A 21,223-nucleotide genomic window follows, 5' to 3' on the forward strand; every position below is an offset into this window, starting at 1 on the left:
AGGATTAATAAATTAGTTTACTGTTTCTACGATATTATTGCGACTGGCGACCGTCACTTGGGTCAACGCTTGCAGAGCAGGTCCCTGCTGCCCCCCCACCATGGGGGAATTGAATCGCCCCACTCAGCTGGGAAAGGGTTTTAGGGGGGAAAAAAAGGGAGATTTTTGTAAATTTACAGTATTTCCAGAGTGGAGGCTTTTTAGGTTGTAGAAATCCCCCCTCACGTGGGCCGTTGCAGAGCTGGGGGGGGGTCAGTGCTGTTGCTCACATGCTCCGCAGCCAAAAATGGGATGGATCGGGGGGGGGGGGGGGAAGGGAGGCGTTATTTGGGGGAAAAAAAGAGGATTTAAGTAAGAAGGGGAATTTCTCCCTGGCTCCATCGCACCCCTTTTCCGTAGGGATAACGAAGGTGCCTGCACCCACAGCCCCCCCAGCATCCCCAGGGGAGGCCCCAGCCCAGCTGGAAATTTGGGGGTTCACCCGTCCTAGGAGCCCCCCCTATTTGGGGAGAGGACCGGCATCGCCACCCAAGCACCAGGGCACTTTTTTTAGCATTGCCATAGAAACGGTGCTGGCGGCTGAGGGGTAGGGATGCTCAGTGGCCATCCTGCAGGCTGGCCCCAGTGTCCCCAGTTGGGTCCCAGTTTGCAAACTGGGTTAACAACGGGCTCCGGCTGACGAACCAGCTGCAGGCAGAGGGGTGACTTCTGTTGCCTTTTTTGGCCAGCGATTGGCAATTAAAAAAATTAATTGGGGGAAGAATTTGGCCAGGAGGAGAGTTTGCTTTGCCCACAGTGCGTTGGGACCCGAGGTCCCTGAGCTCCTGCGTGGGACAGGTCAGGGTCAGGTACGGGGCCAGCCATAACCCCTCAAAAATGGTAGGAATCTCACCAATTTGGTGTTCCCAGGATGCAATTTTTAATAGTGTGGTGTTTTTCTCCCCGCTTCCCTTTCCCCGCTGTGTCCCTGTTTGGCTCCCTCTGCCCTCCATCGCTTTCCCCTCTCCTCTCCCCTTTTTTTCCTTTTCTAGTTCCTCTTTCACCTCAACATGCATTAAACCAAAAAAAATGTATAAAATCATCCAGGTTTTTTGCATCAAAGGGCAACTTCTCAGTTCAATGTTCAACTTGCGGCAAGAGAGGGCTACGGGTCGCAAGACCTTAGAGTCTCCCAAAGGACATCGATTAAAAACGCACCGGGTTTAGCATGTATTAACCCCTCCCTGCAGCTTCCAGGCTAAAATAGATTTGGGGGGTGGGGTGGGGTGTGTGGTAAAAATCCCAACAAAAAAAAAAAAAAAAAAAAAAAAGGATGAGCAGCATTAGCTGCTGACAGAGGGAGCAGCACTGCCGTTGCGGCTCCCAGTGCCGGGCAGACACTGCTATCTAGTGGTGCCAGAAATGGTTGTGCCAAGGGGCTCCCAAAACTGCTGGGGGGGGGGGGAACCATCTCGGCGTCGATGCCCCAACTCCGTCCCGGGGGAGATGGGGTCCCGTGGGGGTCCCTGGGGGACAGGGAGGCAGCCCTGAGACACGGGCTCCAAGGACAAGGCAGAGCCAGCGAGCTACCAGGCAAGTTTTCTTTTTATTTCTTATAAAATATATTTCATATTGCTGCTGTAAAAATTACATTTCACATTTTTAACTTTTTTTTTTTTTAACAATAAAAATAATACTTGGAAGACAGCTGAGAAAAGCTCCAACAAGACAGAAAATTCACTTGATACGGCATCGTCCCCGCTCAGCTGGGCAGCCGGTGGCCCCACAGGGGCACGGCCGTGGTGACAAGTGTCCCCAGCCCCTTCCCTGCTCCCCCCGACCCCCCCCCACCGTGACACCTCCAGGAATGACGGCAACGGGGCATCGAGTGACAGCGTGGGGTCACCGTGCGCTAAACCGACTTGCTTCGCCTTTTGGGGTCCCCACCGGCAGCAGGGTGGGCAGAGTGTCCCGGCTGGAGAGAGGGGGGAGCAGCCTCCAATTAATTAGTGCCCAATTAAGAGGTTCCTATATACATACATATACACGCTCCAGGAGACAGCCAGATGGATGAGGGAAAACTCTCCAAGCTGGATTTACAGGTCGGGTTTACCCGCGGTTGGGGCCTTAGAGGAGTTTTCTTGAGACCAGCGAGACTCAAGTGTCAGGAGGAAAAAGTCCAAGGGACAGGAGGTGACTGGAAGCGAGTTAAAAAATAATAGGAAAGGGAAATAATAGGGAAAGGACTACAAAACCAAAGTTATATATCCAATGCCAATCAACCCGATAGACATGGTGGAAGCCTGCTGTCATTTCTGCAAAAATATGAGAAGGTTTTTCTGTTTAAAAGTGTAAAAATTCCAAAATACTCCTAAACCAGAAGGAAAACAACAACAAAAAAACCCCAAACAAAAAACCAACCCACCCTGCACCAGTTTCTCCATTAAAAATAATTAAAAAACCCCAAAACAACAAACAACAGAAAAGAGCCATGAGCACAAGGACAATTTTGTCCAGTTAAGTCCGTACCACAAAAGCCCTCGGAAAGAAAAGCCTTATGCTCCTCCCACCCCCCAAATAAACCAACACTGATATAAAAATATTCCTGCGCGAGAGAATCCCTGCCGGCTGCCAGGCAGTAAGTGCTATGCGCTGCGGGAGGAGGAGGCACTGCAAGGGCCAGGGCCGAGGGGCAGCAGGGGGGGCTGTGTCCCCCAGATTTGCTGGGGTGTGTGGGGGGAACCCTGCCAGCCCCCCCCCCTGCCCCCCCTCACCCGAGGATGCTGCACACCACGCACACCTGCTTGTTCAAAGCCATTGACACCTTTTTCTTCCTTTTTATATGTTTTATGTGGTGCTGCCCCAATGCTGACCCCGGATGGCTTAGTTTGACATTTCCTGAGTGATTGAGCTGGGAGCCATGGGAGCCGAGCTGTGTCCGACCAGTGCCGGCGTGGATCCCGTTCTGCCTGACGCCTTTTGGGGCAGAAAGGGCATAAAAAGCAAGAAGTAAAATCTCTGGTCCTGCCTGGGTCTCTCTGAGTCGTGGGGGCAAAGGCACAAGGTCTGAGGAAAGCACAAATCCACCCTTTTCCATATTTGTTTTTCCTTCTTTGCTCTGGGTGCTGCTTCGAGGCCCATTTTTAAAAAAATATTTGAAAAATGAAAACGCAGCGAGGCGCTGCATGGGACTTCCCAAACCACTGGCTTGCTTCCGGAGAGCCACCAGCACCACCGAAAACCAGCCTGCACCCCGGCATTGCAGGGCCCTTCCCCGAAAGGATAAACAGGCTGAGCTCCACAAGGCAACGCAGGACAGAGAACACCGGCTCGGCTGTTCAAACACTGGGGGTCAGACAGCAGCAAAGGCATGGGGGCTTTTTTTATTAAAAAAAACCCACAAACCCAAACACCTATTTTTGAGTAGTGCAACAACCCCACCATGCAATTGTTACCAGGGCTGTGGATGCAGAGCACCAACTGGCAACGCGCTTTGGAAAGTCGTTTTTGCAACAAAACGCTCAAGCTGGGAACCTGCAAAGAGTCCCCGATGCCGGCGGGAAAGGAAAGGGCTTTTCCTGACATTTTGCTCCTAATACCACGCTCCAGCAGGGATGGGAACCTGAGCAAGCAGCTCTCAAGGAGCAGAACCTCTTCCCTGGGACTTGAGCCGGACCTGCCCAGACCCACCCGGGGATGTAACCCTGTGGGGTTACACACTGCCCGAGGAGTTTTGCTCCCGCCTTCCAGCAGCCAAATATTGCATCCACCAGTTGGATACTGGAGAGAAGATCAGGTTGTGGGACGATATACTGTTTATATGTACAAAATTACAAACGAACAACAAAAGAAATACCCAAACACGTAGACAAGCACCAGTAATACATATATATGTATCTCAACCCGCTTCGCCTGCCCACCCGATCCCTTCAGCAACGGGGCGATCCAGGAGCAGTATTGGACTCTCCCACCCACAAGATTTGCTTTTATAAGGGAAGCTGAGTCTCGGTGCGGGGTCCTTAAAAATACCCTGGGCTCAAGCTGCGTGCAGAGATTGCTCTTGGCTCGACAGCTGCAGGTTACAGCCTATGATTATCAAAAACACAGCAAAAAAAAAATAAAATAAAAAAATACAAATCCAAATGGCTGCCTGCCCCAGCGAGGGAAGAAAGCCGACGGGGCAATCCGGCTCCCCGGCTGCACACATCCTGGCCCGACACCAAGTGCAACGCCTCACCAGCGGTGCAAGTGGTCACAGCAGTGACAGTGACAGGAAGCCAGAGCAATTTGGGTTGGGTAAATACATATTTTAAAGTATGGAAGTCAGAAAACTCCCACGAGGTTCAATGGGATTCAGAAGGAAATATTGAAGTGTTTTGCTGAACTGGGGCCATACGGTGATGCTAAGGGAAACCCTTCCCAGTCCTCCCAGCTGCCTTTATTGGTGGAATCATTAATTGAAAAAAATAAAATTGCTCTGCCTAGTTTTGAAAGACACAGTGAGGGCCACAACATAGATTTTTCACAGAGCTAAGCAGACTTACAAAGCCTAAAATGAGAAGGAACATAAGGTTTTGCCTTAAAAATTCTCATAGCTTTCCTGATTAAAATGTTTTGGGTGTTTTTTACCCCCCAAATGCCTCCAAAAATGACACGCTGGAACCGACCAGAGGCACGCGCAGGCTCGAGCTACCAGTGTGACACAACACGAGCAAAGACCACATCAATGCAGGGAGAGAAACCTCCAACTCCTGCCCCGAGAACCGCTCCTGCCTTGCTTGTAGCAACCCAACAGCATTTTCTTTTTTAAAGCTATAATTGTTACTGACCCCCTCCCTTAAGGGATACAAGGGATTTGCACTTTCTAGGTAGTCAAAGGACACGGGAAGCTGCCTCAACGCCTCACCCCAGCCACGCTGCGATGGTTCAGGAGATTTTAGGGCTCATCTGGGAAATGCAGGAAGCTCTTTGGTCCCCAGATTGCCTACAATCTCCCTCGAACCCCAAGGAACCGGCTTCCTTCCCTCCCAGCCCCAGCTTTTACTGTACAAAGGGAGATATTCTTCAGGTTTAAAAAAAAAAGTTGGAATTTTTTTTTTTTTTTAAAAAAGAGCAAACCCAGCAGATGTACAATATACAGAAGGAGGAATTTACACGCAGCTCTGGAGGTGTCTTCCGGGGTCACAGGAGGTACCTCCAAGGTCCCTGGTTGCAGCAGTGAGGGACTCCGGTGCTCCCCGGGCAGGAGCAGGGGAGGGATGCGGCACTGCGGTGCTGCGCTCAGTCCAGGAAGCGCTGGCAGGCTTTTTTCCACCGGCAGGCCGTGCACCACTGGTCCCGGTGCTCGATGCCGTATACCTTACGGCACTTTTTGGCTTCACCACGGACTTTTCTGCAAAAGGGGGAAGAGGAAAAAAAACCAAAACAAACATTTATACACTTGTTGCAGAACTTCGGTCACAAATATAAGGGTAAGGCTCCGTAACCACGGCCGGGCATCATTCCGCTGCATCTCAGCGGAGATGCAGGAGGGCAACCCTTTTGCTGACGGGCTGCACCTCTGCTCCTCTCCAGCCGGCAGAACCCTCACCTGGTGCCGATGGACACCCTGGGCGGCGAGGCGACGATCAGGTGGGACTTGAGCATCGGTGTCGGTGGCTGGGGTTCACTGAAACTGAGCGACCGGCTCCGCACCTGGGGGGAAACAGGTGTCAAAAGGCAGGCAGGACAATGCGGCCCCACTCCCGTGCAACCCCTGGGCAGTGGGAGACACGGGTGCCCCCAGCCCACAAATTCAAGTGGGGAGCAAGAAAGCAGAGACAAGGTCCCCTTTGCTCCCAGCACAACCCTGCACCCCAAAAGGATAAAGGGGATACACATGCAGGACTCACCGGTGACAGGGACGGGAGAGTGGAGGTGGCAGTGGCCCAGCTGATGCTGGTGAAGATGTGGGGGGACACTGGAATTTGGATGGAGGGCAACGCCTGTGGGGGAAAAGAGGGGTCAGCATTAGCCCCAGGGGCCCCCCATTCACTCCGCAGGCATTCACCTCCCAGTCTGAAGTACACTCAAACTGGGAGTGCTGGGGGTGGGATGGAAACCCCTGTGCAACCTCTCCTCCAGCGCTGGATCCTGCTAACAGAGGGCACGGCACACGTGCTGCATCACCCTTCACCAGGGCACAGCAGCTTCTTCGCTCTTGCAACTGCTTTTGGTTGCAATACCAAACCCACCTGCACCATTCCTGGTCTATATGTATATATTTTTGCACCTCCTTGCACAGGCTTTCTGCTTTTAGATGATGTTGCACCCATTCCCTGGGATGGGAATGGATATACATGCAGCTTATGGATCTATACACCTTGTCCCTGCACTAGCTTGCAGCTCCAGAACAGCACTTGGCTCTCGAGCAACCCCTGGGACAAGGGCCACTGGCCCAGGGTGCCCACGGGCCCACTGCTCCAGGTCCCCAGGTTTCCTGCGTCTCAAAAGCTGGTGCCCCTGTGAGCCATGCAGTGAAGACGTGCAGGATCCGGCGTGGCTGCATTCCAGCCCCATGTTATCTGCCGGCAGAAGGGTGTGTTGCATACCACCACGGGGTAATTGTAGGGGAGCAGAGGGCGGCAGCTCCCCCCCAGACCGGGAACGACCATGGCAGAGCCCCTAAACCAGGTGTTAATGAAGCAGGTTGCTCAAGGGCTGAAGGGCAGCCAGGCAGGGGATGGTGCTAAACCAACACCAAAGCCTCTCCGTGCTGCAGGGGTGGCAACGAAACATCCCTGCCGCAGCGGGGACTTGCGGAGCAAACCAGATCGTGACCTGCCCTTCAGCAAGATTTCGGGAGGTGACCCATCCCTGGGATATGCCACCAGCTCACCTGGTAGGCATGATCAGCCTGGATGTGCCAGAAGGAGCTGGGGGCAGACTGGCTCAGGGCGCCGCTGGCCAGGGCGGGCTCCAGCACCGGCTGCTCCACCAGCAGCGCCTCCGGCTTTGCCAGGGCTTGCTGGTGGATGATGATGGGGGCGGACGCGGACGTGGGGCTGGCGGCAGCGGCCGCCTCCGGCGCCGGCTCTTCCTTCACCTGCACTTCGGTGTAGTAGAAATCCTCCTCCCGCTTCCGCTGGTCGGAGTCTGCGCTGTCCCTGCCAGGGAGGAAAAGGAGACAGCGGTGAAAAGGCGGCCCTGTTTCTGTCAAGGTGAGCAGCCCCCGACTTCGCTGAGTGAGAGTGATCTCACCCTCCCGGGCAGAGCAGCTCCGCTCCCAGGCTCCAAAGCATCACGTCAGCTGCAATCGGCAACAGCCACTGCCTCTGTAGCAGCACTTCGCGCTTCCAAGGAAGATCAATACCTCTTCCAAGGCCTTTAAAAATGCTGGCGCATTGACTGGGCGCCACTGAAAATCCCCTGCTCATTTCTGATCCAGTTCATTTAGCACAGCTGCGGACGAAGCCCTGCTGTTCACCCAGCAGGAAACAGCCCCTGAAGTCTTTTTTATTGTTTTCCCTGTGCATTTATCCAGCACTGGATGGCAGTCCAGCACTGCCCTCTGCATCGCAGCCCTTCTGTCCTCGCCCTTCCTGGAGCAATCATGTTTGCAAGGGAGGAGGAGAAAAATACATACCAGAAAACATGGACAAAAGCATGAGAAAACTGACGGTGGGGCGAGGAGCGCAATGGGGCCACAGGAGGAGAGCACAGCAAAGCTACACCCTCACCGCTTTGTGTTTTGGGGGAATTCGCAGGAGATCAGTACAAAACAAACTGCCAAAGGGGCAGTCGCCGCTGGACTGGCGCGTGAGTGCCTGTGCCAGTCCCAACGGCTGAGCTGGAGCCAGCCGCCGCAGCGGCAGGCACGGCTTTCAGGTTGCCAGCCCTTGCGAAACCCAGCTGGGCTGGTCTTTTTCTGTCTCTGCCCGGGAGCCCAGGGCTCGCGTGTAACCTGAACTCCCCCAGTGCAAAATGCACACCCAGGCTAGGCAATCCTGAAGGCCAAATGGGGTTCCCATGCCTCCCGGAACGCCCTGGGCTCCCTGAAGGTAGGGACACATGCAACAGTGGCTTCGGTGACATGGACTGCTTGGCTGAGAACTGCCAAGCTCCGTGCACAGAGGCCAGTATCTCTCATACTAGGGATACTCGCTGCAGGAATTACAAATTACGCAGCGGCAGGGCGCGCAGCTTCGGTGGCTGGGCAGGGATCAAGGAGGTGAAACCTTTGCCTTACCCGAGGTGCTGGGTCTTGACGTGTCGCTTGATGCCGACGATGGAGCGCAGGACCTTGCCGCAGCTCGGCCACAGGCACTTGTACATCACCTTCACTGAGTTCTGGCAGAGAGACAGCCTATGTCACCCTGTGACCAGTGGCAGCGTCCCCTCCACGGGACGCCGCTCAACTCAAGCCACCCTGCTAGTGCTAGGACCCCACCCCCCCACCCCCACAGCAGCGGTACCTTTCTTTTGCGTGGAGCGGGTTCATCAAGGAGAAAGGGGTCAGAGTCGGTCTCGAAGCCATCATCCGCCTGGGGGGAGCTCAGGGCCTCACTGGAGTACTTGGGGCTGCCGGCGGGGTGGGGAGGCGAAGGGGTGGAGATGTCGCTGCCTCCGCTCCAGTGCCCGCTGGTGGTGCTGCTCCCGCTGTCCGAGACATCGCCACTCTCCTTCCAGGGATCGCACGCTGCCCGTGAGGCTGCAGGGAGGGGACACGTGCTGCCACCATCAACTCGGGGCCAACCAACCCCCCCCACGAGGGCAGAGACCAGCCCTGAGGCTGGATAACCCGCAACAACAGTTTGCCTCTATTTATTTTTTTAAAAACTTGGTAAGGTGAAGCCTTTGCACCTTTTCTCAGCACCAGATCCCAGTCATTGGTCGTTTACCCTTTTTTTCCCTCCCTATCCTCCCTGGCATCGGTGCAATCCCACAGGCTTACAGGCACAGCCGGCACACGGCGAGCAGCCAGCACCGGGGCACGCACATTTCCCACGGCTCCGGGCGGCTATTTTTATCGCTCTGGCTGCATTTGACTCCTTGGGAATGAAACCGCCTCTAAAAAAAGGAGTGACCGGGCGGTGCTCCCCGGCCCAGGACTCCTGTGCAGGGCTCCCCAGCCCCTGGGGACGGCTGCGGAGAGAAGGGTTACCCCCACTGCGCTGCCAGGGGCATCCCAGCTTGCGCAGCCCCAACCGGTGCCGGCACCCGTGGGCTCCACCGTGACCCTGGTGCTACTCCCTGGCCACCTCCAGTCCAGTGCGGTCCCTGTGCTGGCAGCTATTCAGCACCAGGCATAAGGAACGAATACAGCCAGCAAGAGCCCCAGCACTGCGAGCCAAAGGGCGCAGCACATTTCTCCACGTCTCCTTGTGTTTCAGATGTTTTTTCTTTTATATATATATATATTCTTTTTTTTTTTTTTTTTTAAATGCACACTCACGGGGGATGCCACTCTCGCCGGCGGGAGGGCTCTGTACCACAGGGCTGCAGGAGAGGCTCGTCAGCACCATGGCTGCCACCATCTCGTCCATCTCCACAGCCGCGTCGGCTTTCCTGCACCGCAAGGGGAGAGATGTGAAATGTGTGGAGGAAAAAGCAGACAAACAGCCTGGGTATGACGTGAGCACGCAAAGGGCGGTACAACCTGCAGCAGCAGTGCAGGTTCACCCCCAACAACTCCCTCCATAGACTTTGAGTCATTTTTAAGTCACTGGGAAGGATGTTTTCTCCACATTTGTGGGCAAAAAAAATTAAAAATCCCCTTAATCCCAAATGTAACCATCCTCTGGATAAACCCGCGCTGGGAAGGCAGATACATCCTCAGCATCACCACTCTGTCGGTGTAAAACCAAAGCGCAAGCACTGCCTTAGCCACCAAGTGCCCCTCTCCCACCTGAGTGAGATACTACCAGCCAAAGGCACGAACCTCTTGGGTACATCAATATTGCTGGATACGGATCTCTGCAGCGCCTCAGCAGGGCCGGGACTGCTGGCTGCAGGCAGGGTGGGGGGCTGGAGCGGAGCCGGCTGCACGTCCTGTACCCTCCAGCACGCCTGCAAGCCCTGCTCCGGCAGCAGCACCTTCACCTTGTCGCTCAATGGGTTGTGCTGCTCCACGAGGCCGGCACACTCCTGCCCGTTGTAGGTGACAAGGACCTGAAAACAGCACGAGGGGCGATTTGTTGGTGCCACCCGCCACCCCACTGCTCCCGGGGAAAGTCCCGCCACAGGATCCCCCCCACCTCCTCCTCCCGTAGCAGAGGGGGCCACAGAGGTCTTCAGGACAAAGCCAGACCCAGGGCTTGGACTTCAGACTGCTGTCACAGCAAACTGAAGGGGTGGCCAGGGTTCATCCCAATCCCAGCACCAAGAGATGTGCTCTTCCCAGGCACAAGCTCCCTGACTACAGCAATCCCAAGTTGAGGGATTTCTTGAGCCAGTATCAGTCACCTCTGAGTGTCGTGACTTTGGGTGGACTCTTCTCCGGTATATTTATCTGTTTTCGCTTTGTTCTCACGCCACCCTGCTGCAAGGACTCCCACAATTATTACACACCCTGGCAAAGTACGTAGATAAAAGGATTAAAAGCCAGAGGGGGGCAGTGGAACAGAGGTTTCCTGGGTGAAGTAATCCTGAATTCACACCTTGGCTCCTCCAGTCCCAGCTCCTTCGTGCAGGGGAAGGAGATGTGCAAACCTCACCTCCTCCTTCACAGAGTCCCAAACTCCTTCTGATGGGCAGTTTTCCACCACTACCACCCGTGAGCCTATTTCTGTTAATGGTAATGTATCTGTGTCAAAAGATGCTACATGTGTCTCTAGCTATTTATAGGAACAGGAACATCTCTTTATGGAAGCGCCATGGGTGTCATACCAAGAAGCCGATACGGGATGGATACATGCACCCATACACAGACCTGGGAGGAGCCTGCGAGACTGTCTCAGGTAGGACCTCCAGCAGAAACACCAGAGCAGAAAAAGCCACCCGCAGCGGGACCAGGGGTAAGGGGATCAGTGGAAGGATCAGGACAGAGAAGACCCTGATCTTGCTTTCTGAAAACAAGGGGGAAGGCTTCTCTGTGAACCACGTGGGCCATCGCCCCTCTAGACTGCACACAGCATGAGTAGCCAACATCTTTAGCTTTGCACAGCCACCGGCTGCCACTGGGAGGTGAAGGCACCCTATCACTATTTTTATGCTGTTCCCAGCAGCAAAGCAAGGGAGCAAAATCCTCTGCAGTGGAGCACGTAGGAGAAAATAACTCTTGCTGTCCTGTGGTTAATAAACATGGGGCAGAAGGAGCCAGAAAACCAAACAGGGGCCTTATTTACACTCCATTTCACAAGCTCTGCCCAGAAAAAGTTTTACAGTTCTGCAGGTAGCAGCCAAGAAACAGGCTCTACGTCAGCAGGTCACAACTCTCCTCAGAGAGTGCCATTTGGCCCGGCCTTAATAGGAACGGTGCCGGTGGGATGGAGAACAAGTGCTGCTCCCTGCCCCAGGCAGCATCCTGGCCAAGGCAAGGCACTCCTAAGCATCGGAAGCCCCGGGCACAAGAAATGGAGGGATTCAGCAGGACTAGATATCCTTTCTGGACGAGCCATCGCACCTCACTCTTCCCTAAGAGCTTCTTTACCACATACGTCCACACCATAGACCCTCAACCCTGCAGCAAAAAGCTGCTGCAGGCTGGGCTTCGAGGACTGAGCCATGAGGCTCATCACCATTGTGGCTAAGCTGGGGGGTTCCTTGCCACTCCCCTTCAGATGTAAATGTGGGTTATGGGGACACAGGACAAGTTCATGGAAAAGAAGTCCACTGAGAGTCACTAAATATATAGGAATCATCTCCCTCAGCCTCAGACAGTTGGAGAAGTCTGGAGGGACACATCAGATCTTCTTACTGTCTCCTCTGGAGACCCACTTTTGGCTAGGATTGGAGACATCTCTTGGAAGAGGCAGATCTCCGCCTGAGCCGGTATGGTCCAAATCCATGAAGCATGGCCAGGGCCAAGTGCACTAATGCCAACACCCATTAACAGCTCTTGGTAAGTAGAGATCCCCACTGCACCTTACATTAGTAGAGGCCCAGGAGTTTAATCCCCCACCGGAGCTACCCACCAGAGTGCAGCAAAGGACACCAAGAGCCTCCTTACTTACTTGCTGCCCGGCACAAAGCTGCCGGCGGCCGGGGCTGGGGAACTTGGGTGCTTGGCTGCTCTCCTCTGCTGACGGTGCACAGGATCCGTCCTCTCGCAGCACTGTGTGGGCAGATGCCTGGCCAAGGTCAGTCTGCAAGCTGGGCACCTGGGTGGCCACCAGCACCCCGTCAGCCAAGGCACCGGGGGCAGAGACGCGGGTGCCTAGCAGGGAGCGCTTCCCCAGACGCCTGGACAGCACGCTTGCCATCTCGGACACGCTGCAGAAGAGAAAGACACAGGGATGTTACCTCTGGTGCAGGACCACAATGTTCAACCAGTGTCTTCCCCCACTGCCACCCTGGGAGCCAAGAAAGCAGCTCTGCTGCTCCAGCATCCCCAGGTACTGAGACCCCTTAGGGACATGGGACAGCGGTGTGCCTGAGCTCGCCCCATGCTGCAGCTCTTGTCTTTACAGTCATTTCTAAACCCCTCTGGAGGAGAAAAAAAAAAAAAAAAAAAAAAAAAAAAGATGAGCCAGCCCAAAGGAAACCCCATGTCCCTCTCTCAAGCTGCTGCTGGCACACGCTCCCGAGGCCACCATGGCTATTCCTGCCTGTCAAGCTGAAACCCGCCGCCGGTGCTCTTGAACCTTGACCTCTAGACTTGGGCCTGTGCCCAGCACAGTCCTGCAACTCCCCTGCCCGCGCCCCAGCAGGGGAGGAAAGCTCTCTGGCAGTGAAAGCCAGCACCCCTTCTCATCCGGCACCCCAATGCTCCCCTTCCCAGGAGCTCTCATGCTTTTGGGAGAGGTTTTTCCAGGCTTGCAGCTCGTGCCCAGTCCTCCCAGGGTCAGTCTGGCAATGAAACAGGAGCATCCTCCTGCCCTGCTTTGTTAGGAAAGGAAGAGTATGGAGCATTTTTATCCTAAACTGTTTCTCTATCACTACCTTTAACCTATTTTTGCCCCCCCAAATAGCTCCCCTTTCCGCTGACATAGGTTTTCCTCGTGTTGGTGTAGCTCTGCCAGCAAGCCTATCCAGAGAGCAGCTTGCCTGGCTTATTTCTTTGAGTTTGTAGATTTTACTGCTGTTTTAAAAGAAAAAAGAGTTTACAGGTTTCCTCAAAAGCAAGGGACACCCAGGCATGGGGACAGGTGACGCATCCAGCCCAATAAATCCGACGGCTTTAGCAGCACACACTGTCCTGCTCTGTCCCGTCCTCCTCCCAACAATTCCTCTGCTGCAACACCCTCTCCGAAAAGCACAAGAAGCAAGGATGCACCCTGTGGCAAGGCCGAAGGGTGATGATGCCTGGGGTTCAGGAGGAGGTAGAGGAGGCAAGAGGCTTGGGGCAGTCCTGCATCTTGGGGTGCACCATAAAAACCACAAGCTTTTATACCACAACAAACTCATCACCTCTGTCACCCTGCCTGGGTTTGTCAGAAAGCGTCACCCGGCCGGCCGAGGCCTATGAGTGTTCATTGGGTGTCTGGGTTAGAGCGTATCCTGGCTCATGGAGAGTCCAAGTCCGAGGAGCTGCTGCTTGTGCAGGAGGGAGGATTAACCCTGAGCCGCCAGGTGCTCATGCCCAGACCCTCCCCTCCTCATTCAGGGTCGCTAAGGGATGCTCAGTTCCCCATCAGGAAGCAGCAGCACTTTAACAGCAGATCAAATATTATTATTTTTTTTTTGACATCTGATTCACGCAGTGCTGTCTTGCTCGCTATCTCGGATGAGAAAAGTTTCCCAAGGAAGGGAAGGGGAGCTTGCTGCTGCTCTCGACCTCCGACTGTCCCAGGAAGGGTTACTCCAAACCACCTCCTGCTTCAAAGGACGCCCAAGATTTACAAGTGGTTTTATGAATAACCGTATGCACTCAGCTGGCTTTGTCCTCCTCCGAAATCCCACCGCCCCCGAGTAGAAAATTAACAGCTACTTAGGAGCCATAAAGAATAGAACAGGAAGAGGGATAGGGTGCGAAACAGATAGAGGCATGCTGGGGAGAGCACCTCGCATCAGGGCTGCCCGTCCCGCAGCGCACGGGGACTTCACTACCGTCATCGCCTTCCCTCTGGAGCCCGATCAAAGAGGCCGCGGCACTGATTGAGCAGAGCCGCTCCCCCGGCTTCCCTCTCATCTTGCCCTGCCCAAGGATCATGCCAGACTTTGCAGTGTATGGACATCACCAAGGGATGTTCCGGAGCCCACTCCGCCTGATAATGTCTTTTTTCCACAGTGCAACGTATTTTCTGATGAACACAAGTGACCTGGCCAAGTAGCTCTGCTCCCAAATCTCCCATATACCCACATGGGACTTTCTCATCCAAAAGGAGATCAAAAGGGCTGGGGACGACGACACGGCAGTTTGCCTCAAATCCCAGAGCGAAGCTGCAGCAAAGCCCCTCCACCTCACCACAGGAGTTAACCACTAGACCACATTTCCTCCCGCATCACCTTAAAACCTCACTCTTGGATATCCCAGACACAGGGATTTGAGAACTGCCCCTCCGAGGGCTCAGGGAATCGATGTGGCAACGTCAGTGCTCCCACCGTGTAGAACACAGCGCCGTATCTCTGCCGCCTCCCCGACAGTCGGTGCACGCCGGTTTCAAGGCACCGCTTGGGCGGCAGCCAGATACGGGGAGGGCAGCACCAAAGGTGGGAGGCCGCTTCTCATTTCCTTCAGGGTTTCGTTTCACCTTCCCTTTCCTTCCCCCTCCAGTCCGGGGCAGGAGCGGGAAGGAGGAGAGAGACGCGACTGCAACCAGGGGAAAGGAAAACCCTCCCAAGAGCCAGTTTTCAGAGCCACATCTGCTTCCAGCAGACCTCTGAATGCCAGATCCCATTTCGGCGCTCAGCCCATAGCGGAGGGTGACACACCAATGCCTAAAAATCCTCCCCCCGCCCCATGCCCCAAAACACAAAGCAAGAAGAGGAGCAAGAGCTGGGAGGGCGTCAGTGGTGCAGGCGGAGTCGGGAGGCCACGCTGCCGCTGCAAGCCCTCCCAGCTGTTAGCAATCACGCGCCGCAGGGGTCAGAGCCGGCACAGATCCCAAATTATTTCTTGCTTCAATGCCGGGCGTGTATTTTGGACGGCATTTTTCCAGCTCTCGCCGGGGAAAAACGTCAGCCCTTATGCCTACCGGCATTGCCGCTGCTGCCGGCAGAGCAAAGCCCGGGTGGATGTTTTGGGAAAGCAGACGCCTCGTTTAGCAAACAAGGAATGTTTCGTTTAGCAAGCGGGGAAGGTTGGGGGGCCATGGCAAAGCAGAGAGGGTGCTCCGGCATTCAACTGACTGCTGTTTGTCCGGGGTTTGCCGGAAGAAAGGCAGCTCCTGCGCCCACAGTGCTGCGCAAACCAGGACCACCAGCGCAAATCCCCTCCCCAGAGAATGTGCAGTTACAGCACATCCCGCTTTTCCCCATTTTGTAAGGAAAAAATGCTGATAGGTTCCTTTAAATCTAGCCTAACTCCTGCCACAGACCACCACGCCACAGATCAGCAACCTGGATCGCAAAGTCCACCCTATAAGAGACCTTAAATACCGCAATAAGTCATAATAAACCCCAGTTTTTTGTCTTTTCTCCCAGCCCAGTTTCCAAAAAGCCCCTTCTCATCCCAAAACATCCTGAAGTCCTTTACAAACCATACTCCGGCCCCGCGCCTGTCAGCACACGTGACCAGGAAACAAGATATCTGCACGGAGCGGCTTGCAAAGTTTGGACCTTTATTAAAAAAAAAAAAAGCAACAAGGATCTACTGACCCCGGCAAGGAGCCAAACCCACCTGCGACCTAAACCTCACAGACAATACTACAAAACAGGCGCTTTCCCAGAGACTTTCCTCCTAATCCCGGCTCAGTGCTCATGGACTGGGTTACGCCCGCGGACGTGTCACCATGGGGCTACACCGGATTCACACTGGCAGCGCCGGGAAGGGCTCCCCAACTCTCACCCACTCCAGCGTTCGCCGCTGCAGGGCGATTCTGGAGGAAAATGCCTTCAGAGGACACCAGCCTGCCTACAAATGCATTTTCTGATGCGGGCAGGAATGCCGGCGCAGGCAGAGAGACTTCCCCAGGCATCAGCGGGCCGGTGCGTGCCGGCAGCCCCGGCGGCGAGGGCAGCCAGGAAGGAAAAGGCGGGAGTTTGATGCTTTCTGGGAGCAGTGCCGGCAGAGCGTGACTTGAAGCCACCGTGCGGGCACCGGGACGAGCATGCAGCAGGAGACAAGAGCACGAGTGGCATGCATGTGTGCATTTACACGCCTGTGTGCATGTGTACGTGCATGCGTGTGCAGGGCCCGCGGCCGTGCAGGCAGGCAGGGCACGTGGGGAAGATGGCAGGGCCGGAGGCAGGGGAGGAGGAGGCGTGTGCCCGGGCCTGCCGCGGAGGGCGGCACCGGGCAGGGCACGTGTACGCGGGGCGGGCTGCGGCGGGGGGGGCGCGGGGGGGGGGGGGGGGGGAAACACGCGCGGGGACGGGGGACACAGACACACATATGCACCGGGCAAGCCGGGGGGCGGGGCATGCACCGGGCGGGGGGGGGGGGGGGGCATGCACCGTGCACAGGCCCCCGGTTGGGCGGGACATGCAGGGGAAGGAGGGGGGGAGACTTGCAACGGGGACGGCGACGGGGACGGCGGGGGGGACGGCGGGGGTGCATGCACCGGGCAGGGCGGGGGCGTGGCACGCACCGGGGGCGCGGGAAGACGACCGTGCACCGGTCAGGGGGCTTGCCCCGGGAGGGGGGGGGGCTTGCCCCGGGAGGGGGGGGCGGGGGGGGCACAGACACCGGGCAGGCCCCAGGGGGAACGTGCAGCGGCAGGACTCAGGGGAGGGGGTGCGCGCACCGGTGGACGGCAGAGACGCGGGGGAAGGGGGGCGAGGTGGGGGGCAAGCCGGCTGCCCCCCGCCCCCGGAGAGGGAGAGAGGGGTGGTCGCACGGCGGGGGAGCGGGCCCGGCGCGGCCCGGCGCTTACCTCCGGCGCGGCTCCCGCCTTCCCCCGCCCTCCTCCCCCGCCGCAGCTTGTTTTGAAATCCCCGTCCCCGCCGCGGCCGGCTCACGTACGCGGCGGACCCGGGCTGGAGCCCCGCCGGGCGGGGCGGGGAGGAGCCGGGGCCGGGGGAGGCGCGGCCCGGCCGGGCGGGAACCACCGCTCCCGCGCGCGGCTTTTTTAATTATTTATTTATTTATTGTTGTTGTTGTTATTAGGGTTCCCCCCCCCTTTTTTTTTTTTTTTTTTTTCCTCAGCGATGCCGGGCGGGGAGGAGGAAGGGAGGGGAGGAAGGCAGGCAGGTCGGGCGGGGGACGCCCGGCACCACCGCCCCGCTACTCACAGCGTCCGGGGAGCCCCGCTCCGCGCCTCGCCTCGCCTCGCCGCCGGCCGGGTTAAAGCTCCCGGGGCCGGGCTGGTGTAAACAACCTCCCCACATGCTCGGCCCCTTCCTGCGCATTGGCTCCGCTGCTCCCTTTAAATGCACGCCCCCGCCGCCCGGCCCCGGCCCCGCCGCTCCCGCCGCGTTCCACCGCGCCGCCCCGGCCCGGCCGGGGGGATGCCGGCTCTGCCCGCCCGCCCGCCCACCGCGGGGGGAAGGCAGGCAGGCAGGAGGGTGGGCGCATCCCTGCGTCTGCCTCTCGGCTCTTCCCCTCCAAGCGGGCCGGCTCCCGGCGGCCAGGGGCAGGGGGAGAAAAGGCCCCGGGCTCCCCGCAGCCCCCCGGGGTTCCGCTGTTTACCCGAGCGCCGGGGCCGGGCGGAGCGGCTGGCAGCGCTCCTGCCATTTCTTGTTGCTTACTAAGCTGTACTGGCCTGAAAGGCCCTTTTCTTTCATATATATTTTTTTTTAAAGTTTTGTCCATTGGGGCTTTTAGCCTCCACAGGGCCAGGGCTCTCCCCACACCCTCCTGCCCAAGGGACAGGGCTCCCTGTCGCCCCGCTGGCCTTCTCCCCTCCCGGAGCCTCTTGGTTTGTATTTAACGGGCCCTACCGCTAATTGCTCTTAATTTGGAGGGGACGTGACGATGACCCCGACTCGAGTTCCCACCGCAGCTCTCTGGCACGACTACACAAACCTCAAAGGTTTTTCTTCTGCCGAGTCTCACCGAGTCTGTTTAGCAATAAGGCAGAATTAAATCAATGCCAGCAATGCTCCTTTTGGGGTTTATTTTGGTTTCAGGCACTGAATTTCCCCCCTCAAAGCCTCAGCTTCTGGGTTCCCAATGACAAAAATTCCCACTTTGGCTGCTTGGCTCTTTATCGCGCGTTCTGGCAAAGCTGATGTACAAACGCAGCGGCCAACACAACGCCTTCGGGCTTTACTCGGGGACCCCCTGAAATACCACACTCCGCACTGGGCAATCACCTTTAAAACCTCCATACAGACAAGGTGGTTTGTTTTAATGTGCGTCAGCTAGGGGAGACAAATGCTGGGCCTATTGCCAGCTTAAAAAAAGTGTATTTTTACTACCAACTAATAAACACAACGCAGCTGGGATTTTATGACAATTGTCCGAGGTAAATTGTTGGGACAGAGAGGGGATATCATCCACTCGTCGTATAAAAAATGAAACCTGCCTTGCCTGTATGAGGATTCTAGTATTTCTCAACAACACATATATGTATTTTTTTGTCCAGTAAAAATAAGGTACCTTCTCCAAAGCACCCGAAGAGGGGCCAAAATCTTCTACTTCCAGCAATGCTTCTAAATTTCCTCCCAAGCTCCTCAAACTTGTATTTCTAAGTCACCTCAATATCTGTTAAAATGAAAGGTGAGTTATTACATATGCAGATGAGGGCAGGTGCCTACGAAATCCCTTGCCTGCCGATCTCACACACGTTAGGAGGCAGCTTGCTCCGCAGAGACGTGCTGCTGCAACACGCGAGGGGAGGCATTGCAAAGCAGCTGGGGGGCCGGGAGGGCACCGCACACCCCACCAGTGTTGGCAGAGGCCTCCCTGGGCAGCCGGTTGGCCCAGCGATGCTCGGCCCTCGGGCAGCTGGGGGAGAGGAGTGGGGCTGGCGATGGGCAGGACCCCCATGGCCAGCGGGCACCGGCTGCTCTGGGGGAAGGAGCTGGTGGGTGGTGTTGGGGGCACCTCGGCCCTGTTCCTCAGAGGGAGGTGATGCCAGTCACCTTCCCCTGGCCTCACAAGCAGCCATGGCTGCTCCTCAACTCCCCACGGCCAACCTTCACAACCCACGTACCCTCCCTCATGGCTGCCCCTCATCTTCCCCAAGGTGGCCCCTTAGACCCCACAGCCATCACGCCTCACCCCTCACGGTCACCATTCATCTCTCCGCATGGCTGCCCCTCATGTCCCCCCCTCAGAGCCACCCTTCATCTTCCCCCAGGGTGGCTCCTCACACTACATGGCTGCTGGTCCTCACCCCTCATCTTCCCCCACAGCAGCCCCTTACGCCCCACGGCCATCACACCTCACCCCTCATGGCCACCCCTCACAGCCACCCCTCATCCCTCCTCATGGCTGCTGCCCCTCACATCCCACGGCCACCCCTCATCTCTTCTCATGATCTCCCCTCATGGCTGCCGACCCTCACATCCAATGGCCACCCCTCATTTCCCCTCATGATCTCCCCTCATGGCTGCCCCTCGCATCCCACGGCCACCCCTCATCTCCCCGCATGGCTGGCGATGTCCACATCCCATGGCCACCCCTCATCTCCCCTCATGATCTCCCCTCATGGCCGCCCCTCACATCCCATGGCCACCCTTCATCTCCCCTCATGATCTCCCCTCATGGACACCCCTCACATCCCATGGCCACCCTTCATCTCCCCTCATGATCTCCTTTCATGGCCGCCCCTCACATCCCATGGCCACCCTTCATCTCCCCTCATGATCTCCCCTCATGGACACCCCTCACATCCCGTGGCCACCCCTCACATCCCATGGCCACCCTTCATCTCCCCTCATGATCTCCCTTCATGGCCGGCCCTCACATCCCAGGGCCACCCCTCATCTCCCCTCATGGCCGCCCCTCGCGACTGTGTGTGTCCCCCCCCCGCCCCGTTATGGCCGCCCCTCCCTCTCCCCCTCCCGCCGACTGACGTCCCTGACGCGTCGTCCCCCCCCCCCCCCCCCCCGCCCCGGCGCTGGCGGGAACGGCGCGTGCCCTCCCCGCCCCAGCCCCCCCTCCCGCCCTGACTACGTGCAGTTCCCCACGTGGCGGCCGCGCGCGCCCCCCGGCCAAGGGAACAGCCCGCCCGGCACGTTCGTCCGCGAGCCGGGGGAAGGCGGTAGAGGAAGGGAGGGACGGGGAGGGGGTGTGGGGGTGGTGGGGGGGTGTGGTCCGCCGAAGGAGCGCCGCCAATCGGCGGGCGGCAGGCGAGCCTGGAAGGGACCAATGACGGGCGGTGGCGCCTCTCGGCTGCCAATAGCGACGGGTTTCGGGGAGGCCCCGCCTTCCTCCCCCCTCCCCGGAGCCCTTAGCGGCGCTGCGGCCGAGCGCGGCGCCAGCTTGGAGCGGCTGCGGCGGGGCGGGCAGGGCCTCCCGCCTTCCCCCGGCCCCCGTGTGGGGGGGGGGGGGCGTGCCGTGCCGTGCCAGGGGCTGGCCCCCTTCCCGGCAGCCGGTGGGGGTTGTGGCTCGGCGCCGGCGACCCTCCTCTTCCCTCCTTCCCTCCCTCCGCGGTCAGTCAGGCCAACGCCTCAGCTGTGGGAGCGGGACGCGGTGGGGGGGTGTGTGGCGGCAGGGCCCGCTTGGGCCTGGTCGAGCGCCGGGCGCCAGCCCAACCTCTGTGCCGGGGGAGGGTCTCCCGCGGGGGACACCGCTTGGATCGGCGTGGCTGAGGAGGCGTGAGGGCCCGGCGTGGCCCTCTCCCGCCTTCCCTTCTCCGCCGGAGGGGGGGGAGCTCCCTCTGAGGGAGGGGGGAGGTCTGCCTTCAGGCCCAGGCCCAGGCGTGGGTTGCTCCTCGGAGGGGGACAGGCCCGGCAAACGGGGGAATAAAGGCGGCAGCTCAACCTCAGGTTGGCGTGTGGGGACAATAGTTGGTTTTATTTTATTAAGGGAAGGCGAAAAGTTCGGCTGAAGTTCAGGGAAAATGATCCTGTGTTTTCGCTTCGTTGTTTTCAGCGCAAGAAGCGAAGAGGTGGC

General features: G+C 57.4%; 1 protein-coding gene across 4 annotated transcripts; it reads right to left on the reverse strand.

Annotated features, from left to right (window-relative positions):
• Nucleotides 1–1,566: 1,566 nt before the first annotated feature.
• Nucleotides 1,567–19,492, reverse strand: ZNF395 (zinc finger protein 395). 4 transcript variants are annotated; one of them, XM_049819321.1, is made up of 10 exons: nt 18,100–19,492; nt 12,132–12,390; nt 9,899–10,128; nt 9,413–9,525; nt 8,433–8,668; nt 8,207–8,307; nt 6,857–7,124; nt 5,871–5,963; nt 5,570–5,673; nt 1,567–5,371 (listed from the first exon to the last, which is right to left on the reverse strand). In XM_049819321.1, the coding sequence occupies exons 2-10, from the start codon at nt 12,378–12,380 to the stop codon at nt 5,260–5,262; spliced, it is 1,506 nt and encodes a 501-aa protein (XP_049675278.1). In that variant the 5' UTR covers nt 12,381–12,390; nt 18,100–19,492; the 3' UTR covers nt 1,567–5,259. The 4 variants fall into 4 exon arrangements, with proteins under 4 accessions (XP_049675278.1, XP_049675277.1, XP_049675280.1 ...); XM_049819320.1 differs by lacking the exon at nt 18,100–19,492 and adding an exon at nt 17,452–17,631; XM_049819323.1 differs by lacking the exon at nt 18,100–19,492 and adding an exon at nt 17,094–17,249.
• Nucleotides 19,493–21,223: the final 1,731 nt, after the last annotated feature.

Source organism: Accipiter gentilis, chromosome 16 (assembly GCF_929443795.1).
Source record: "Accipiter gentilis chromosome 16, bAccGen1.1, whole genome shotgun sequence".
Classification (NCBI taxonomy): domain Eukaryota; kingdom Metazoa; phylum Chordata; class Aves; order Accipitriformes; family Accipitridae; genus Astur; species Astur gentilis.

Excerpts from the sequence above, each read along its gene's own strand:
- ZNF395 (XM_049819321.1), bottom strand. The coding sequence starts at position 12,380 with ATGGCAAGCGTGCTGTCCAGGCGTCTGGGGAAGCGCTCCCTGCTAGGC. Across the intron at positions 10,129-12,131 it reads AGCTTTGTGCCGGGCAGCAA|GTCCTTGTCACCTACAACGG; the intron begins GTAAGTAAGGAG and ends TGCTGTTTTCAG. Across the intron at positions 8,669-9,412 it reads CGGCGAGAGTGGCATCCCCC|CCTCACGGGCAGCGTGCGAT; the intron begins GTGAGTGTGCAT and ends CCCTCCCTGCAG.